The sequence below is a fragment of the Henckelia pumila genome, chromosome 4 (genome assembly GCF_033568475.1).
Source record: "Henckelia pumila isolate YLH828 chromosome 4, ASM3356847v2, whole genome shotgun sequence".
In the NCBI taxonomy this organism is placed as follows: domain Eukaryota; kingdom Viridiplantae; phylum Streptophyta; class Magnoliopsida; order Lamiales; family Gesneriaceae; genus Henckelia; species Henckelia pumila.
The window spans coordinates 33770435-33789471 of NC_133123.1; the positions used below are offsets into that span (position 1 = coordinate 33770435).

Genomic DNA, 19037 nt, shown 5'->3' on the forward strand with positions numbered 1-19037 from the left:
AACAAATTAATTTCACATGATCCATTACAAATTATTTATCTCTCACTTCAATGTTGTCTACGAATCATTTGCTAGCAAGCATCGCATATGGTTTATATGTGGTCACATATTGTATTTGTTTGAACGAAGATATACTTTTATTAAAAAAATTAATAATACAAAAAATGATAATTATTTTTATATTGTTAGTCAATAACTGTCTCAAAATTCAAAATAATCGTAACTATTCAATATATAATGGTTGAAAATATAATATTAATTAAACCATACATTTCTTTCAAAGGAATTAATTAATATAGTTGGTGTGAGGAAGACTCGTATTCTAGTACCTCTAATTTTTCAGAGTATAATGTCACTGATCAGCTTACAGCCTATTTAGCTTTTAGGCAGGATGAGTCAATATAGTGAATAACAAGAAAATTTGTGCAAATTTTTTGTGAGAATTTAATATTTACTTTGAGTAAAAAGTAATTTTTTTTAATGAATTGGGTGGATTAAGTCCCATTTGATACACACTATTATTAAAAATTTAGTCATAAAACTGAAACAAGATAAATACATGATGGAGAAAAGAAAAATATGATGGAACATCTAAAAACTAATCTTCTAGTGGTTAATTAAAGGGACCCGAATCTGGAATTAAAATCGCCGGAGACTCTCCGGCCGGCGGCGGAAACTTTCGAAGCATCCGCGGGGAAAATGGCGTCCCAGATTTCATAAAAAGCTTGAATGATGATTCCATGGTAATGCCGGGAATTCAGCGACAGGAAGCACTGCAACAGCTGCTCCAAATCTTTGTGCTCGAACATCTGCTTTTCCACAATCATGTCTATCATCGAATTCTTGAAATCCTCGTATGGATTCTCCGACCTCTTCACGATCGCGAAGCTTTCCTTGATCTTCCCGTCGACGATGCACGGCGTCAGCTTCATGAACATCGAAAGCCTCGCCGGAATCTCATCGTCTGGCGCCGGGTTTAGAACCCGACGTTTCGCGGGTTTGGGGAGTTTTCTTTTGTATTGTAGCGGAGCTGTGCTCGAGTTTTGAGTCTTTCCGATGGGATTCAACGGGGCATGATGGTTGAATTCCGAGGAAGAGTCGGTGGAGAGAGTCAAGGAGGAGGAGAAAAGAGTTTCAGTCTCCTCATGTCCGCCGCCGCATTCGCAGCTGAACCACCCACTGTCACCTGAAGAGGTGCTCTCGCGGAGCCTGCTGGGGACGTTCCTCTTGCTCCTCTTCGCGCGTCTTTTCTTCTTCTCCGCCGCGGGTGGCCGCGGCGGAGGAGGATTCGCGAACGTGAGGTCGTCGTCTTCGGAGTCGTCGCCGCAGGAGGCGGAGGAGTTGTACATTTTCCGGCGAGGTGTGGATTCTTGGCAGACGTTAGCGACCACGTGCCATTTCTCCTCCTTCTCCCACTTGAATCGCTCCGCAAAACTCGCCACCGTGATATCTCTGTCCAAAGCTTTGGCATTTTCAGACGAACCACCGCCGGAGGGGCTGTGGCGGCGGTCTGGGTGCTTGGCGTTGACCTGGGAGAGCCGGGAGAATGAAGGGACAGGATCTTGCGGGAGATCGGAAGGGTGTTTTGAACGGCAGGATTGCAAAGTGGTGGCGATTGCTCTGCAAATCCTAAGCTTGAATCGTTTCGCCATTGTTATGTGTAAAACTGTAAATGGAGAAGGAAAGGTGACATGCGTTTATTTATATAGACCCATAGCCACCTGCAACTGGGAAATACTTTCTTGGCTTTTTTCACCTTTTCTTTTAATTTTCCATGTACATTTCATAGCACAATTTTGGACTCTAATAATTATAGTTGTTAAAAAGTGTTAGGTTGGTAGTTCGGTTTATCTCGTCGTATAAAATAAATAAGTCGAAATGTGAATGTTTCTATTCTTCAAACTAAAAGGTTACTCAAATTTATCACAAAATTGATTAGGATCGTCGAATCAGTGTGTCTTACCATACAAATATATAGACTTAATTGATAATTTATGGTTTCTTCGTCTCGTTTTTATATGTATATTGATGATAACATGATAATCTCATTTATTTTATGTCTATATAATATCTAAATATGTTATGTACGCAATGTAGAATGAATTCTTTTAAAAAACGTTAGTATATGATGGTGAGATCACGTAAATGGGGCACACATGATGTGCTATTATAGAACCACGATATAGTTTGTTCGACAAATGATAGAGAAGGGGAACATTTCAGCGGATGCAAAACAAATTTGAAAGACCTTTCAGACGAGTACACTCTAAAAAAATAAAATAAACAAATAAATAAATAAATAGTAGAAAAATAAAGCTCGGAAAGTAAATAATAAAAGAATTTTTACAGTGGTATGAGGATTAGTCTTCTTTATATCACTGATTTTCTACAATTGCGTGGTTGATTCTTTATTTCTTTTGTCATGTTTTGACTTTGCTTGTTGTAAATGAATTATTATTATTATTATTATTATTATTATTATTATTATTATTATTATTATTATTATTATTATTATTATTATTATTATTATTATTATTATTATTATTATTATTATTATTATTATTTTGCAATGGGTTTGAGGCTTCTTAACTTTCGTCCACTTCAAATAGGCAATAGATAGTACAACTGAACGTAATTTGAACACGTATATATATAAGAAAAAATAAATCGTGTTATTAAATTTGTAGGTAAAAAATCTACTGTTAACAAATTTCTTGGATACACATATTTTCAAGTGTTTATTTATATAAATAACATAGAAAACCAAAGTCATCAAAACAAAAAAACGAAAAAATATGTATATATTTACGGGACGAAAATTGAAAATTTTATCAAAATTAGAATTATGGAATGTGTTGGACCTGTAGGCAACAGCTGAGCATGAACAGAATCACTACAATTTACAGGTTGGTGGGCACGACTTGGGACTACATTTGGAGGAAACATTTGGGGCTGTGACAACAATTTTAAATTGCCGTCTCAGAATAAAATTTTGGTTGGTTTGCTTCTCTTGGAAGCATTTTTCGAGTTTAAAAATAAAACTAGATATTATCAATTTTTTAAAAAATAATTAATTTTATTTAAGTTATTTATAGTAAAAGAAAATAATCCCCTTACAAATAAGAGTATTAATCGAACATACATTCGTGTACTATTTTTTCAATGTCATCTTAAAACGTATTTTCGCAAAAATAAACATGGATAAACCAAATGAATCAAATACTACCTAAAGAATCTATTAAAGGCATTATCTCCCGCCTATCGTAACAATGTATTGAGCTATTGATTCATACAGAATGTATGGAAAATTTCCAAAAACAAAAAACACTAACAATAATATATATTCAATCGTAAATTTTCTTATTAATAAAAAAAAAATTACCCGTGTTTATAGAATATATATAAACTTACAGCATTCAGATTCAAAGATATATTCAAAAATAAAATTATTTAAATAACAAAATTAAAAGATATTTTCACGTTTAATGAATAAGCAATTCAAATCATAATCGAATTTTCTAGGCCGATTTACTATCAAATAAAAATGAAATAAAAAACGGATAAAACACGAATTATTATACATGTCAAGAACTAATAAGGCAGACTTTATGAGGGAATCAAAACTTTAAACATGCTCAAAAGATGGCGAAAAGATATATATGAAAAAGAAAAATGCAACTCAAAAGTATGTAAGATGGCATCCCAGGAAACACATGAATAATCTATAAATGCAATTGTATAATTTGTATCTAACAATGGGGCCACAGCAAGATTTTCAAAAATTCATTAAAATCAGTTCATCAATACAATCTTAATAGTTATATATTAAAAACCACTCCCCACCCACACACACACACACACACACACCATGCCCATGATCTCTAATTTCCTTCTACAATCAACCATTTTTGGGAATGGGAGGTATTTCCCATTTCAAATTTCCCCATTCATTCCTCAAAAAAGACAATTCGGGAAGACATTTATCTATAAATTACATTCATTCAGTAGGCCAAACTCAACTGTATGCGACGAGCAGAACAAAAAAATTATATGATACTAGATCTCCGGGGCGAAAGAAATGGTGACAAACCTTTTTCACGAATCAAAAGAATGATGGGTTGTTTACTCTTCAACCATATAGTAACATGGTGATCACATAATGATCAAAGAAAAAACACAAAACGAAGCCTAACTAATAGAAAAACTCGTGTTAAAAAATCATGAGAACTATGAATCATATTTCCTCACGTTAGGCATGCAACAGACCGTGTTGAACAAGGCTGATTGTAATTCGTATATGCAAAGAAACAACTATCAGGCTCTGATGGTCCATGTTTTCCGAGTCATGATTTACGTCCTGCAGATGTGTGCTCAGCTTCCTTTCGATTCAAATTTCGCAGATTCTGAAAATGTACAGATAAAATGGTCTATGTAAGGAGTATGGACATAAAATTATGTGTAATGAATATTGAAGCGGCGTATCCAACGAACTTTTTTTAATCTCATTTTACCACCTGTTCGTTTCATAGGTATTGTAAACTGCTTAAGTAATGAAATTATTTTTTATAGGATAATTTTTCGACTAGATATAGAAGAAGCTCCACGTCATGGTAAAGCAACTGCTAAAATAGTTAGCATACACTTATGTGATTAGTGCCCTGAAGTCTGACCATCAAGCATTATGAAAGAAAGGTTGTTTCTTAATGATCGCTAGAAAATATTGTGGTCTGGTGGCTCCCAGTGGTAGCAGTGTGGTGGATTTGTAGTTTTCAATGCCATTAAAGAGATGAAGGTAAGTTGCCAGGTCATTATCATTCATTGTATGTCAAGTAGCAGGATTCTCTAACTGCGGTACTTTTTGACTGTGTCTTTGTAGAAGATACAGTAGTGGAAATAACAGGCTTCTATTACAGAGTAAGAAGTATCTTTTGGGTATAGAAACGATTAAGTCCAAAGTAGTCATTAGCCTGAACCAAAGGAAATACACCATATTACCTACCATGTTTCTGAATCGGGGTCTTAGGTGCAGCTCTGTTGATGCAGTTAGAAGGGTTCTGCTATCATCGACGGTACAAGTGTATTGTCAATCTAGCCATGTGGCCGGATTTTGGACAATTGAGACTGGCAGAAGGTAATATCATTATGCCGGCCTAAATTTTCTGGTTGGTGCTAAGTCATTTGTCACACCGACAGAGTATAACTTAAAATTTACTACTTGGAGAATACAATCAAATTAACACTATGTTAACTCTCAGTGGACACAAGGATGGATATAAAACAACGATGTGGAGCTTGTGTTCCCAAGTTTGAGCCGTACCAGCCTCAACACATCTATAACCAGTTAAAGAAAATTGGAGACTAGGTGACCTCTGGATGTTAATCAATATTTGGATTGGAACTTACTCATCACCCCTCGGTCTGTTCTTAGTCACACGATAGGCAATAAATTTCCTTAATAAAAACACTCATCGACTCATAAGGTTTTCTTCACAACATGCAGTCAACGACTCATAGACAAACCCATGGTTTAGATATGGGAAAAATTTAACTCACACTCCACAATCAAGTTCAACAAATGAAAACCCTGCATCCTGCAAACACTACGACATTTGACTTGAAGCTAGCTAGCCATAGTTTAAATCAGCCATTCCAAAAACCACCCGAAGAAAATTACAACCAAGCTAAAAAGATTAACTTACCAAAGATACAGAAGATTCTAGAGGAGGAGGCTCAAGCTTGATGTAGAGCGCGGACATCCTAGCGATCTCCAACAAGGCAGCTTCTCGAACTTCAGGCACCTCGCTAGTCAAATCCTCGTAAGCGGCCACAAAGGCCTCCTGCCAAAATCCCGCCAATCTGATCCGTTGACTGTTGGTGTACTCATCCCACATGCGCTTCACCATTTTCTCCCTCTCCTCCAAATCCTAACATACAGGAACAAATCAAAAACCACACTTAATTTAAAACCTCAATCGCAACTAAAGCATCTACAAACATATAATAAAGCAGGAAAATCAACAATACAAGGACGTCGAGATCATCAGAGGAAGGGAAATGGTAGTCGTCGGCGACATGATTGAGATTCCCGGCGGACCACCGGAGAGATACGGTCCCGGTGACCATTGACCATAATGCGAGCAATATAATTACTGCGAGCGCCCAAAACTTGTACCGTCCGCGGCCGAAAACACCGCCGGAATTCAGCGGATGGTCCTGCTTCGTAATCCCCGAGGACGATGACGATACATTCGATGAAGATGTGGGCGTTGAAATTGGCAACGCGTCATCATCCCTCATATCTTCTTCCCGATCAAATCCAAGAAAAAAAAAAGTGGGGCCCACGACTGAGATTACGGATGCAGAAAATGGAGATTCATGCGACGATCATTGGATTTTGCTGCGATTGATTGATTTCTGGAATTGGAAGTATTGGTCGATCGATCTGGCAGAGGATTTCGGATTCTGGAAGATGAATGGATTATGTAATGCAGTGGGCCAAACGCCATGAAGAAAATGGATGTTTTTGGTTGGAATTTTGGGCCACTTGAAGTTACCCGATTCAGACATTATTCTTGCAACCGGGGCCCCAAAAAGAGGTCACCACTCACCAAACCTTTTTTTCTTATATATAAAATAAAAAATTGTTTGAAAATTATTTCATGGTTTTCTTTTTTTTTTTTTTAAAAAGATAAAATCATGCATTTAAATCATGATTTTACAAATAATATTTGGCGTGCTAATGTAGATTAAATTTATGCACTGAATTTTGCAAAACTAGTATATGTATTTTACATCAAGGGAATGATTGACGTCACACGACAATATTTTAATGAAAAAATAATTAAAATTTTGTAAAAGAAAAAATTACCGAGCTAAAAATTAATATTTGAAAAATTAGAGGAAATAAATCACAATTAGGCCAAATTACATGAACGAGCGTGAATATATTCATTTGAAAGTTTGAAACAACACACGCTTACTCGTCTCGACCAAATGGTATAGTCGCTATAATTGTATATCTTGTCAAATACTCAAATGCAAAAAAAAAAAATTAATTATGACATAAATCTTAATAAATTTGATAATAGCATACAGGTCACACGTCTATATCACTTGAAAATAACTATAAAATATGTATTTAAGTAAGATTTTTGTCAAAATTTTATGATTTTTTTAAAAAAAATGTCCTTCAAATATATTTTTTAAAAAAATAATTGAAATATGTTTTGGAAAATTTTAAAATAAAAAACACTTATCAAAATTGTAATGAACCGCCGACAAGAAAAAACGAGGAAATATTTACAATTAAAAGTTATTATAAAATAATTGTACATACATATTCTTAATTATATTTATAAAAAAAAATTTATAGAATAGTTATCAATTATGTTTTAAAATAACGGTTAAAATTTAGAAACAACACAGCAGATGCATAAAAGCCCTCTTCCTTTGCAGCCTCCATCGATGTATCAACATAACTTGAAATTGGAGGTTCAAGAGCATGTACATAAGACACAACCACACGAAAAAACCATAAGATCATGCCCAAGCTGAACATAGAGGTGATTTCGACTAATGAAATCATGCAACCTTGTTATGTTACAGAAAGTAACTTACAGAATGTGCAAATATCACTGGATTCCTATCACATTAAATAAACAAGAAACTAATCCGTCAGAAGACCATAATCATTAAAATGCTATCAAACGAATTTTATCAAAAACAACAGTCGCAGTCAAACGGGCACATACGACTACCTCCAGCATCTGGCTTCCCAAAGCCCAGCTCTTCTTCTGTATAAACAGCTAGTCCGTCGGCGGTTTTTTTCCTAGGATGAAAAGTAGAGTCTGCAAATGGATTTTCTCCAACATCTTTGGTCCTGATGTTCTTTCTTGTCTTCAATTTATCATGTGATTTAGCACTTGAAGCCGAAGCTGAAGCTTTCGCAGGCTTCCCTTTGTCTGCCATCACATCTTTTTCAAGCCTCTTTCTCTTTGTTCTAGCAAATATTTCATCAATCTCGCTGCCCATTCTCTTTGGCTTCGAGGATGTTTTCTCTTTTCCTACAACAGGACCACCACATGCTGGTTTAATCTTCTTCTTTGATGAACTCTCTTTAATCATCTTAATGTCATAGAGAAATTCTGTCAGAAACAAGTAAAACTTGCCCATTTGGGTTAAAAATTGTTGTTTCATGATTAACAAAGTAGAAGTCAGGAGGGGGAACAAGAACAGGAGTTACGTAAAGGCATAAAGCATGGGTCAATAAAAAAGATAATACGGTCGACTAGATTCAACTAGGGAAAATAGAATCTCTGCTGCCTATGGATGCATATATCGCCTATTTATGTGTGTAGGCATAAGGAAAAATAAAACCGAACGAATAAACAAAATATTATAATTTCTTCTTTCCATAAACTCTGATCAAGGGCCTAAATCATGTGCACAAAAACCCATAAACTAATCATACTCGGTATCGTTAACATCCTCGTTGCCTACCACGTCAGTGACCTCTGTTATACGTGTGTCATTGCTCGTCTTTCGAAAAATGAGCAAGAAAAGCTCAGTATGTTTCCAACTACTCGAACGACTACCAGTATCACAGTCTCAAATTAAGCAAACATGTAAACACATGCCCAACTGTATGTCTTAAACATGAACACATATATTCTAACATGAATCTCATGCATCATACACAAACTCATATTTAGATGCAAATTAGGTTTAAGTGGTCACTCATAAACTCATATTGACGATTTGAAGCTCAAAACTGGATGGCATACTAGAGGAAATGTCCAGAGACTTCAGAAGCTATGCCACACAAAAGATTCTAGACAACAGATAGACCAATGCTCGGGGATGATGTAATCCTTAATAAACAAACCATCACGGAATGCAAAGACCCAATCTATATTCCTAAGCAATGCCACGGACCCAACCCAAACACCCTACACATAATAATATCATAATCTATGTTGGTCACCACACATGCAGGATTCAAGTAGTATGGCGCACAATCGATAAAAATTGAAATTTTATGTCTGAATGCCATAATATATATCCATACAACAACCAAATAAACATCACATAAAATAACACACATAAAAATCACAAAAAATGTATAACTAGACACTGACACAGTCATTTCACTTCACAACTAGGTACTTGTATAATAAGTCTCATTTCCTGTGTCATTTGCTTAAAATTTGACTAAAAAAATTCCAAATAATTCAGGATGCTCCCAAAAACCTATAAAAAATAATAACTAGATCTAGACTTCGTTCCACGATCACATATTTTCTTAAATCTTCTACAAACATATCAGGTACCACTTCAATTTCCCGAATTTCCGACTTGCATAGAAAATCTATAATTTATTTTGCTTAAATAATGTAAAGATCTTAACTGAACTAAAAATTATCTAAAACTAGCTTATACATCCCAGAATTAATTTTTTTTAGAAATAGTTAAACTTAATACTAGTTTAACAATCAGTTAATTATGGCTCTTAATCGTGGAAAAACTAAACCAAAACTCACTACAACTCGGGGAGAATGGAGATACAAGGCATGTAAAAATTTAAGAAGTGCTAATGTTTGGCCAACTCGGAGTCGGACACAAGATTTCCGGGCGAAAGATCAAATTTTTAGATCAAAACTTATGATATCGACTCCGATTTACTCATGAATTGGTTCGCCGGAACGGCTGTTCCTTGACGGGGAATGGCAGTGGAGGATACAAATATCATACCTGGAACGGATGGTGCTACAGAATGCCGATAATCACCGCGATAATGTTCCGGAACTGAACTATTTTTGGCTTCAATCAGATGGGAACGGCCAATTTACCCTTGCCCTAATTTCTGTGTGTGTCCTGTGTATGTAGAAGAAGGAGAAGAGGCGATAGAGATGGCAACCGATAGAGAATGGAAAAACAAATTTGGTGCAGTTTTTTTTCCTTTTTTAATTAATTTTAAAAACTTTTAATTTTTATTTTTATTTTACTTTTCATGATTCCATTAATTTTATTAGTCTTGTAAAATAATGTTAATAAATTTTAATTTTTTTAATAATATTTTGAAATGTATGTTTTTATAAATTAGAATTTTTGTGTTGAGTTCACGATGGATGTTTCTTGAGGATGAAATGGTTGACTCTGAGGGTATCTATTTCACATGAGTTAGAGGTCATTGGACCGGAGGTTAAATTGAGGGATGTGCACAAGCGACAAGGACTTGAAGGAGAGAACAACATAGCCCAACTCCCAGAATATACTCACAATATTTCAACAGGAAATATGCTCCACACGAGGATCAAACCCGCAACACTGAGAAATCTCTTCTCACGGCACCTCAAATCTTACCAACTCGTGCTCCTATGGGCTCATGATCTATGTTTCTTAAAAACAATAATGGATGCTTTTAATGAGCCATTGAGCATCTGATTCATGTGCAATGGATTATTTTTGGAGAACTTGTTTTTTTGAATAATGAATGCTTTTAAAAATAAGATAAGAAATCCTCTCAAAAAAAAAAAAGAATAAGATCAGAAATCCTATCATTATATTTAACTGTTTGGCCTTTTTTTTTTTTTTTTTTTTTGAAAAAAGTATTATACTTATTTTAATTTGATATCCACACGTAATACGTCTGCTAAAAGGCCAGTGCACATAAAACGAAAACATGAAACAAATATAATTTTGATGGGCTATTCTATTAATTAAGGATTAGGCCCATTACTTGAAAATAAAATTGGGCCCATTACAAATCGGGTCTCTTTTTAGGGGGCTATTATTGAAACGAGAGGACTCTTGGCCCCGCAATTATAAAAACTGGAGCTTGACAACGTTGGCTCCGGAGACTCGGCCGCAATCAATCAAAATCGGTACGCACTGTTTTATTTCTTTTTTCTTTTTTTTTTTCTTGTTTTAACTCGATCTTTCACTCGTTGATGATATGTGTGGACACCGATTTACTTTTTTCAATGATTCCGTATTGCAGTTTTTGGTTTTTTTTTCCTTCTGATTTTGTTATTTTGGGGTGCATACGGCTAGAAGTATGGAGTGTTGTAGTTTTTTTGTTTGAATTATTGTGGCGGTAGGTTTTTTTATGTTCTATTAGTTGATTATTTTGTGATGAGCGGTGATGTTGTGGAATCAGGAATTATTTTCTTATCGTTACCACATCAATGGGGGGAAATATGCGAACCCTTTTCAATTTTGTAGATGATATGCTATGGGGGAGACTCGATTTCATATCATAAATTGGGGGATAAACCTGTGTATTTACCAAAGTTGATAAAAATTGATTTTTTTTTGGTCCGGGGATCATCGGTGTTGTTTTTAAGGTGTTGTGTGTGTAACTTGGAAAACGAACACACACACACACACAACACCTGAAAACAAACTCCCGGGGGGACTTTACTCTCTAGTCACCTAGAGACCAGAAGTAAGTGGGAAAAGTTCAATGGGTTGGAGGCAATTTTTTGTCATGGTCAATTCAGTTTTTTTGGTACTAGAAATGGCAACTTTTACCAATCAGGCTGTTTGGCGCTTCTGAAATATTACTTCCGGCTGCATATATCTGAAATTTATTGAATTTAAAATTAGTGTTCTAAATGGTGGTCGAGACGGCCGCCTTGGTACCAGCGCTTTTGAAGTGTTACTTTCAGCTGTATATATCTACAATTGATTGAATTTAAAATTAGTGCTCTAAATGGTGGTCGAAAAGCGGCCTAGTTGGTGCCTAGACGGTAGGCAGGCCTCGACCGCCCCCCGTCTTTGTCTAAGGCGGTCCAAGGCCATCCGGTGGGCGAGCAGGCGGTCGAGGCGGGCGAGTCAACTATTAAAGTCAAATAATTTTAAAATTCAGTCACAACCAAATCAATTATAAAAACCCTAAAAATATATCTCACTCTTTTGTGTATTTACTTTGGGTTCAAGTGTCTTCCACCATCGGCCACCACCTGCCTCAAACGGCTTCCAGCCACCCGCTGCCGCTGCCGCTGCCACCATTAGGCACCACCTTAATTGTCTTTGTTAGTTTGCATTTATATCATGGTTCTAAAATTCGCTAGGCGCTAGTCGGGCGCCAGACCAGCGCCTAGGCGGGGACTAGGCGGATTCCACGGTTTCAACTTAATAAATGAAATATTATAACTTCAATACAATAATATCAAATTTAAAATGAGTTCAACATTTGAAGAAGGAGCAAACACCAATTTTTTCTTCAAATATGGCACTCAAAATGTGGGCTTCTTCATTCGCTTTGATTCTTCAGCCTTATAATTTGCGAGATGCTCTGGTTACTCAATCATGCAGACAATGAAAGATGAATTTTGATCTAGGGCAAGCCAACGAATCAATTTTCTTGTCGTACATCAGTTTAGGGCTTATAAAACTTAAGCCCAACAAAAAAATTACATTTCAGTTTTCTTTTTGTAATTTGGGTTTTGAATTTAAAAGCCCAAATTAAAAAAAAAATCTGAAAATCCTACCCTATTTCCGCCTAGCCCCGTCTAGGACCGCCTAGGGCCGCCTAGCCCCGCCTAGGCGCTAAGGCCGCCTAGGCCGACCGATTAGCGTGTTTTCGGTGCGGGCACCCGGCGCCTAGCGCCTAGGCGGCCGCCTAGCCCGAGTTTTCGAACACTGATTTATATATTTATTTGCACTTTGTTTAGATTTTATATTTAGTTTCTTTATGCATAAACATTATTTAATTACACATTACATAACAAAAAAATATGAGTATTCGTAATTACATTGCATGATTATATATAATTACCTGTAAAAAATTGCTAAAAAAATTTAACCGTCTGGGCACCGCCTAGGCGGTAGGCGGTCACTAATCTCCCCGCCATTAACAACATTGAATTTTAAATCTTTTAAAAATCAGTCACAACCAAATCAATTATAAAAACCCTAGATATAATAAAAATATATCTCACTCTCTTGTATATTTACTTTGGGTTCAAGTGTCTTCCACCATCGGCCACCACCTGCCTCAAACCGCTTCCAGCCACCCACTGCCGCTGCCACCATTAGCCACCACCTTAATTGTCTTTGTTACTTTGCATTTATATATTTATTTGCACTTTGTTTAGATTTTATATGAAGTTTCTTTATGCATAAACATTATTTAATTACACATTACATAACAAAAAAATATGAGTATTCGTAATTACATTGCATGATTATATATAATTACCTGTAAAAAATGGCTAAAAAAATTTAACCGTCTGGGCATCGCCTAGGCGGTAGGCGGTCACTAATCGCCCCGCCATTTACAACATTGAATTTTAAATCACAATATAAAGAGAAAAAAAAAATATTTCTACCCTCTTCCCTTCTATTTTATTTTTGATTGATTTTGGTAGAAGGTGAAGAACCAAATTAGGCTTGAAAAATTAGAATCCAGGTAGAAGCTGCAGTTTTTGGCAATCTTATTCCATTATGTTTTTCTAATTGAACAGGCTGATGTAAAAGGGAACAAACTAATTTTGGGTTGACAGAGCGTTTGGATTCACTGTTGTCTCATGTTAAGTGTCAGTGATTGAGCATATGTTATTAGTCTAATTTGTATTTCTAGAATCCGAGAGATTTTTGTTCAATATCGAGGATTGAGGAACTTTGTTAAAATCTCATCATTTAATTGTAAGACTTCCGGCGATAGGTTCGAAACTGAATGAGTTTTCAAGTTGTTTGACATGATTTAAAGTCTTAAAGTTTATTTATTGAATTTTAGAACTTGGACTTGGGTCCTCGGGAGCAGGGCAGCATACATCCTCACACACACAACTGTTGCATAAGTTGCTAGGATGGACTCGGGACTTGTTCTCTTTACTGTCATAAAACGATTATAAACTATGTTTTTCTTTGGCATGACTAGAAAATTTGCTATCTGTTTGCAGTAATAAGCAGAGTTACTCGTTGATTTCCAGAGATGGATCGTGGAAAGAGACCTGGTAATTTTTTGGGGTCCAGGAACAGTAAGATGCACTTGGATCTCAAGGGCATTATACGAGAAAATGCTCTTCCATTTCTTCCGGCCAAATCACTTTTAAGGTTCCAGCGTGTTTGTAGGGATTGGAAACTTCAGATATCGACTCCGTTCTTTGCCCACAACCAGTCGCTTTCATGTCGTGATGTTTCAGGTTGCATTTATCAGATACCCGGAGGACCACCATCATTTCTTTCTGCATACCCACTTACCTGTGGCGTGCCAGATCCGTTGCTAAAATTTTTGCCAGAACCAGTTGACATCAGGTCCTCATCCAACGGACTGCTATGTTGCCAGGGTCAAGGTGGGGATAAACCCTACTACATTTGCAATCCTGTCACACAGCAGTGGAAGAAGCTTCCAAAGCCAAATGCTGATCATGGGCGTCAGCCAGCTATTGTGCTCATATTTGAACCGTCCCTTCTTAACTTTGAGGCTGATTACAAGCTTGTTTGTGCCTTTCCTTCTGCTGACTTTGATGATGCCACTGAGTTTGAGGTATATTCGTCCAAAGAAGGGTCGTGGAAAGTTTCTGGGGAAATTTGTTTTGCTGCTGTGCATATTGACCCAAGATCCGGGGTATATGCTAATGGTGTTGTTTACTGGAAAGGTAGAGGTCTCCTCTGTTTTGATGTGACAAAAGATAGATCACAGCTTCGCAGTCATTTCATTAACGGGATTCTGGGAACAACTGATGGAAATCTCTGTGTTGTTAGTATCAATTCCGACGTGTTGGTCACGAACGTGTTGAGCAATTCTTTCACTAATACCATGGAAATGTCCAGCCGGTACAAGATGTGGAAAGAGAGAGAAAAAGTTATTCTTGATAAGGGACCGCTCAATTGGGGTTCCGACCAGAGTATATTTTTTTCTCAAAACAATTTGGTGGTGATTAGAAGTGGAGGAGAACTGTTTTCTTACGACCGAGGGATAAAAGAATTAAAAGCCATGGGTAAGGTATCTGGTCGTGGTAAAGAAGCGATATGTTTGCCGTATGTGAATAGCTTTGCCTCCCTTTAATCAAACTGCTGCCGGCTCGTTTCGTCCCATAAATCGAAGCAGAGGAGTAATCGTGTCTGAAGTATTTCATGTAAATTCCGTTCTGAGGTTCTTTATCTTGTCACGTAGAGTTTTCTTGATTTTCAGCTGTTTTGTTATAGCCGAGCTTTCTCGACTGAACCTTGTTTATGATAATTTAACATTCGCAGTCTTTAAATTCTATTTGACGTCAAGTGTGTGAGTGTGTAAAGCTTTGGATGTCTTGTTTTTCGGTTTGGTGGGGATGGGATTTTGGTTGAGGTATGAATACTAATAATACCAATTTTTTACGGATATCAACAAAAACAAATTCATTACTAAATTATGGTTCGATGATCTATGGACAAAAATAAAATAACACTAAAATAATTCCGAAACTAGGAATTTACAATCATCTAAAATCAAACTCAAACTAGAAGCGTTCAAAAAAAAAAAAAACAACCTTTTTGAGGGTATCACAACCAAACGTGTATTGGAATCAACTATGATATTCTGGAAATTTAGGTCTTTTAACCAACAAAGTGCCCCCGAATACGCAAAGCTTCCCCAAGATCAACGTAATGGAAATAATGGGGTTTTTTTTATTTTTAATTTTAAAAAATAAAACAAGTACAAAAATAATGCAAAACTACTGCAATTCGCTGCAAATATTGCAGAGTCCGCTCATACTGGCAGCGGACGCTGCCAGCATAAGCACATGGGGACTTGCAATTTTTGCACGTCACCATGTGCAACCCCCTGTTTGAAAAAATATTTTATTGCTGTAGGAAATGAAGATAAAACCAGAGATCTAAAACAATATTAGATTAGGTATTGGCTTGAACCACGAAAATGATTCGTTGTCCTTAAGCGATATTTGCACCCTCTATAAAATTGCTATTGGGTTCTCAAAAGCAAATAGCTTGTAGGATTTTCCAAGCCTTCTGTATCCTTTGTATAGCAAAATCAAAGAACACTTCAGAACCTGAAAAAAGTATATTCTGAATTTTTGAGAATGATAGGCTTTGTTGTTAATCTCTTGTATATTATAAAAAAGTGTTCTCAATTATTTATAGATATTGAAACACCTTTTCATCACAAGTTTTCTAACCATTGCAACCATTTAATTCAGTCGCAACTTTTGACTTCAAATATACAACTTTTGGATTCAAAAAAACAAAGCAGTCAATCAAAATACATATGGCTTGAAGATAGAATAAAAAATCGGAACACACCAACTTGGAATAACTCTGCTCTTTTTGCCCTTTCCTTTGCTATTCCTTTTTCTTCTGTTACTCTTCTATCTTATATTTGTAATTTTGAACAAATTTCAACAATCCCCCACTTGTTCAAAATGTAACAAATATCTCAATTCTCAAATGTAACAATGTTTATTAATACGGCATGGTATCTTTCGATTTGAACCATACCTTAGAAAATAAATTACAAAGTAATATCGAAATCAGAGGTAGCATAAAAACTTTGAACCAATTATTTCTCGTGATACTACCGGTAAGCTATTTCCACATAAACACTCATCATTTTTTCAAGTTCACAAATTTAACTTGCTTAGCGCATGTAATGGCCTTGCGCTCATCCTATTTGATGAATTTTCTACAAGAGAAACTCCAACTCTTGGTCGAAGCGGCACCACTTCAAAATTCATATAGGTAAAGCTCTTCCAGTATATATGTTACAATTATATACTTGTACTCCGTACTGAGCTTTATTAAAAGTTTAATAACTCATCCCTCCGATAGTAACATCTTTAGCACTTTCTGTTAATGGGATTCAGAATATAAGTGCTAAACTATTTATTAAAGATTTGTTGTTACCCTTTGAACCTTGTATCACTGGTTAAGTAATCTTAGGTAAGGTTGTCATCTTTAATAAATTATTATTCAAGGAGTTTAAGTCCCATTCTTGTACACGAGGATCTCACCAACTCTCTGGTAAGAGCCTTTGTAAACGGATCAGCCAAATTTGCATTTGACTTCACAAATGTAAGTGAAATAATTCCATCTTTGATTAATTTCCTTACGTAATCATGCCTTAGACTAATATGTCTAGATTTTCCATTATAAACATCACTATATGCTCTGGCTAAGGTAGCTTGACTATCACATAAAATAGATATTGAAGAAATTTTATTTGAAATCCATGGTATCTCAAATAATAGATCTCTTAGCCACTCGGCTTCTTTTCCCGTGTCTGCCAAAGCCACAAATTTCGATTTCATAGTAGAATGAGTGATACAAGTTTGTTTCTTTGATCTCCATGAGACAGCACCTCCTCCTAGAGTAAAAATCCATCCAGAGGTAGACTTATTATCACCAATACTTGATATCCAACTTGATCTGAATATCCTTCTAAAATTTCAGGAAATCTGGAATATTGCAGGCACAGATTCTTGGTTTTCTTTAAATAACCGAGAACTCTTCCAATAGCAATTCAATGCTCGTGACTTGGACAACTAGTAAATCTGCTTAATTTACTAACAGCATATGCAATGTCTGGTCTTTTGCTTTGAAGTGCATACATGAGACTTCCAATGACACTTGCATATTCAAGTTGAGCAACGGCCCTTCCATCATTCTTTACTAACTTTACACTAGGATCAAAAGGAGTATTAGCTTCTTTGATATTCAAGTGATTAAATTTCTCAATCACTTTCTCAATATAATGTGATTGAGTTAGGCAATAACCCCCACTATTTTTAATCACTTTGATACCTAAAATTGTATCAACTTCTCCAAAATCCTTCATTTTGAATGAGGAAGACAGAAACTTCTTTGTTTCTGTTATACCTTGTAAGTCGTCGCTTACAATAATCATATCATCAACATATAAACAAATAGTTGTTGTAAACTTATCACTAACTTTAGTATATAAGCATTTATCCACTGTATTGTGTGTGAATCCAAATGACATAATAGCAGAATCAAATTTCTCATGCCAATTCTTGGGTGCTTGTTTCAAACCATATAGTGATTTCACTAGTTTACATACTTTATGTTCATTTCCAGGTAGAACAAAACCTTCCGGTTGTTCTATATAAATCTCCTCTTCGAGATCACCATTTAAAAAAGCTGTTTTAACATCCATTTGATGAATATAAAAATTATGAATAGATGCTAATGCAAACAGAATTCTAATGGAAGTTATTTTAGCTACTGGTGCATATGTGTCAAAATAATATATTCCTTCTTTTTGTCGTAAACCTTTGGCGACTAACCTTGCTTTAAAGGTATTTAAGGTTCCATCAGTATGATATTTTTTTCTAAATACCCATTTACACCCAATAGGTTTAGAGCCTTGAGGTAAATCAACAATTTCCCAAGTACCGTTAGATATAATAGAATCCATCTCATCTTTAATAGCTTATTTCCAAAATTTAGAGTCCCTTAAAGTTATAGCTTCTCTATAAGATTTAGGATCATCTCTTTCCACTTGTAAATTAAATGGAATAGTTCTTATGACTTCACCTCTGTTTTCCTCTACTAAGTAGATGAAAATGAGTTGAGAGTCAATTTCGTCTTGTCCTAAACCTTTTATTTTTCGAACTCTTTTACTCCTCCGAAGTTCACCGGATTGTTTATCAATCATTGAAGATAAATTTTCTTGCGAACTTCCAGAATTAGGAACTTGACTTGAAATTTCTTCAGTGCTAGGACTTTGAGAAATATTATTTGTTGAAAATAAATTCTCAAAGAATTCAACTTCTCGAGATTCTATTATCACATTTGATTCAAGATTCAAAAGTCTATATGCTTTGCTATTATTTGCATATCCCACGAGAACACTTTTGATCCCTCTCGGACCCAACTTTGTCCTTTTTGGGTTCGTGTCCTTGTAATAAGCAAGGCACCCCCACACTTTAAAATATTGAATATTAGGTTTTCTGTCTTTCCATATTTCATATGGAGAAACCTTTGTCTTTTTTGAAGGTATGCGATTGGTAATATGACATGCACTTAGTAAAGCCTCTCCCCACAAATTAAATGACAAATTTGCATGCAGTAAC

The 19037-nt window shown here is 35.7% G+C and overlaps 4 protein-coding genes across 9 annotated transcripts; 1 reads left to right on the forward strand and 3 right to left on the reverse strand.

Annotated features, from left to right (window-relative positions):
* Positions 1-509: 509 nt before the first annotated feature.
* On the reverse strand, positions 510-1673 carry LOC140867251 (transcription repressor OFP7-like). The gene has a single exon (XM_073272327.1). It carries the CDS (start codon positions 1650-1652, stop codon positions 618-620), a length of 1035 nt encoding a protein of 344 aa, XP_073128428.1. The 5' UTR covers positions 1653-1673; the 3' UTR covers positions 510-617.
* A 2398-nt stretch (positions 1674-4071) lies between these two features.
* On the reverse strand, positions 4072-6531 carry LOC140866717 (uncharacterized). Its single transcript, XM_073271749.1, has 3 exons — positions 6025-6531; positions 5700-5924; positions 4072-4403 (listed from the first exon to the last, which is right to left on the reverse strand). Exons 1-3 carry the CDS (start codon positions 6295-6297, stop codon positions 4344-4346), a joined length of 558 nt encoding a protein of 185 aa, XP_073127850.1. The 5' UTR covers positions 6298-6531; the 3' UTR covers positions 4072-4343.
* Positions 6532-7478: 947 nt separating this feature from the next.
* LOC140866004 (uncharacterized protein C6G9.01c) lies at positions 7479-9910 on the reverse strand. Of its 2 annotated transcripts, none has more exons than XM_073270861.1 (2): positions 9751-9910; positions 7479-8144 (listed from the first exon to the last, which is right to left on the reverse strand). In XM_073270861.1, exon 2 carries the CDS (start codon positions 8122-8124, stop codon positions 7717-7719), a length of 408 nt encoding a protein of 135 aa, XP_073126962.1. In that variant the 5' UTR covers positions 8125-8144; positions 9751-9910; the 3' UTR covers positions 7479-7716. The 2 variants fall into 2 exon arrangements, with proteins under 2 accessions (XP_073126962.1, XP_073126961.1); XM_073270860.1 differs by having other exon boundaries at positions 7482-8124.
* Positions 9911-10808: 898 nt separating this feature from the next.
* Positions 10809-15239, forward strand: LOC140863989 (F-box protein At5g49610-like). 5 transcript variants are annotated; one of them, XM_073267841.1, is made up of 2 exons: positions 10809-10883; positions 13908-15239. In XM_073267841.1, the coding sequence occupies exon 2, from the start codon at positions 13940-13942 to the stop codon at positions 15014-15016; it is 1077 nt and encodes a 358-aa protein (XP_073123942.1). In that variant the 5' UTR covers positions 10809-10883; positions 13908-13939; the 3' UTR covers positions 15017-15239. The 5 variants fall into 5 exon arrangements, with proteins under 5 accessions (XP_073123942.1, XP_073123946.1, XP_073123943.1 ...); XM_073267845.1 differs by having other exon boundaries at positions 10832-10883; positions 13940-15239; XM_073267842.1 differs by lacking the exon at positions 10809-10883 and adding an exon at positions 10947-11095.
* Positions 15240-19037: the final 3798 nt, after the last annotated feature.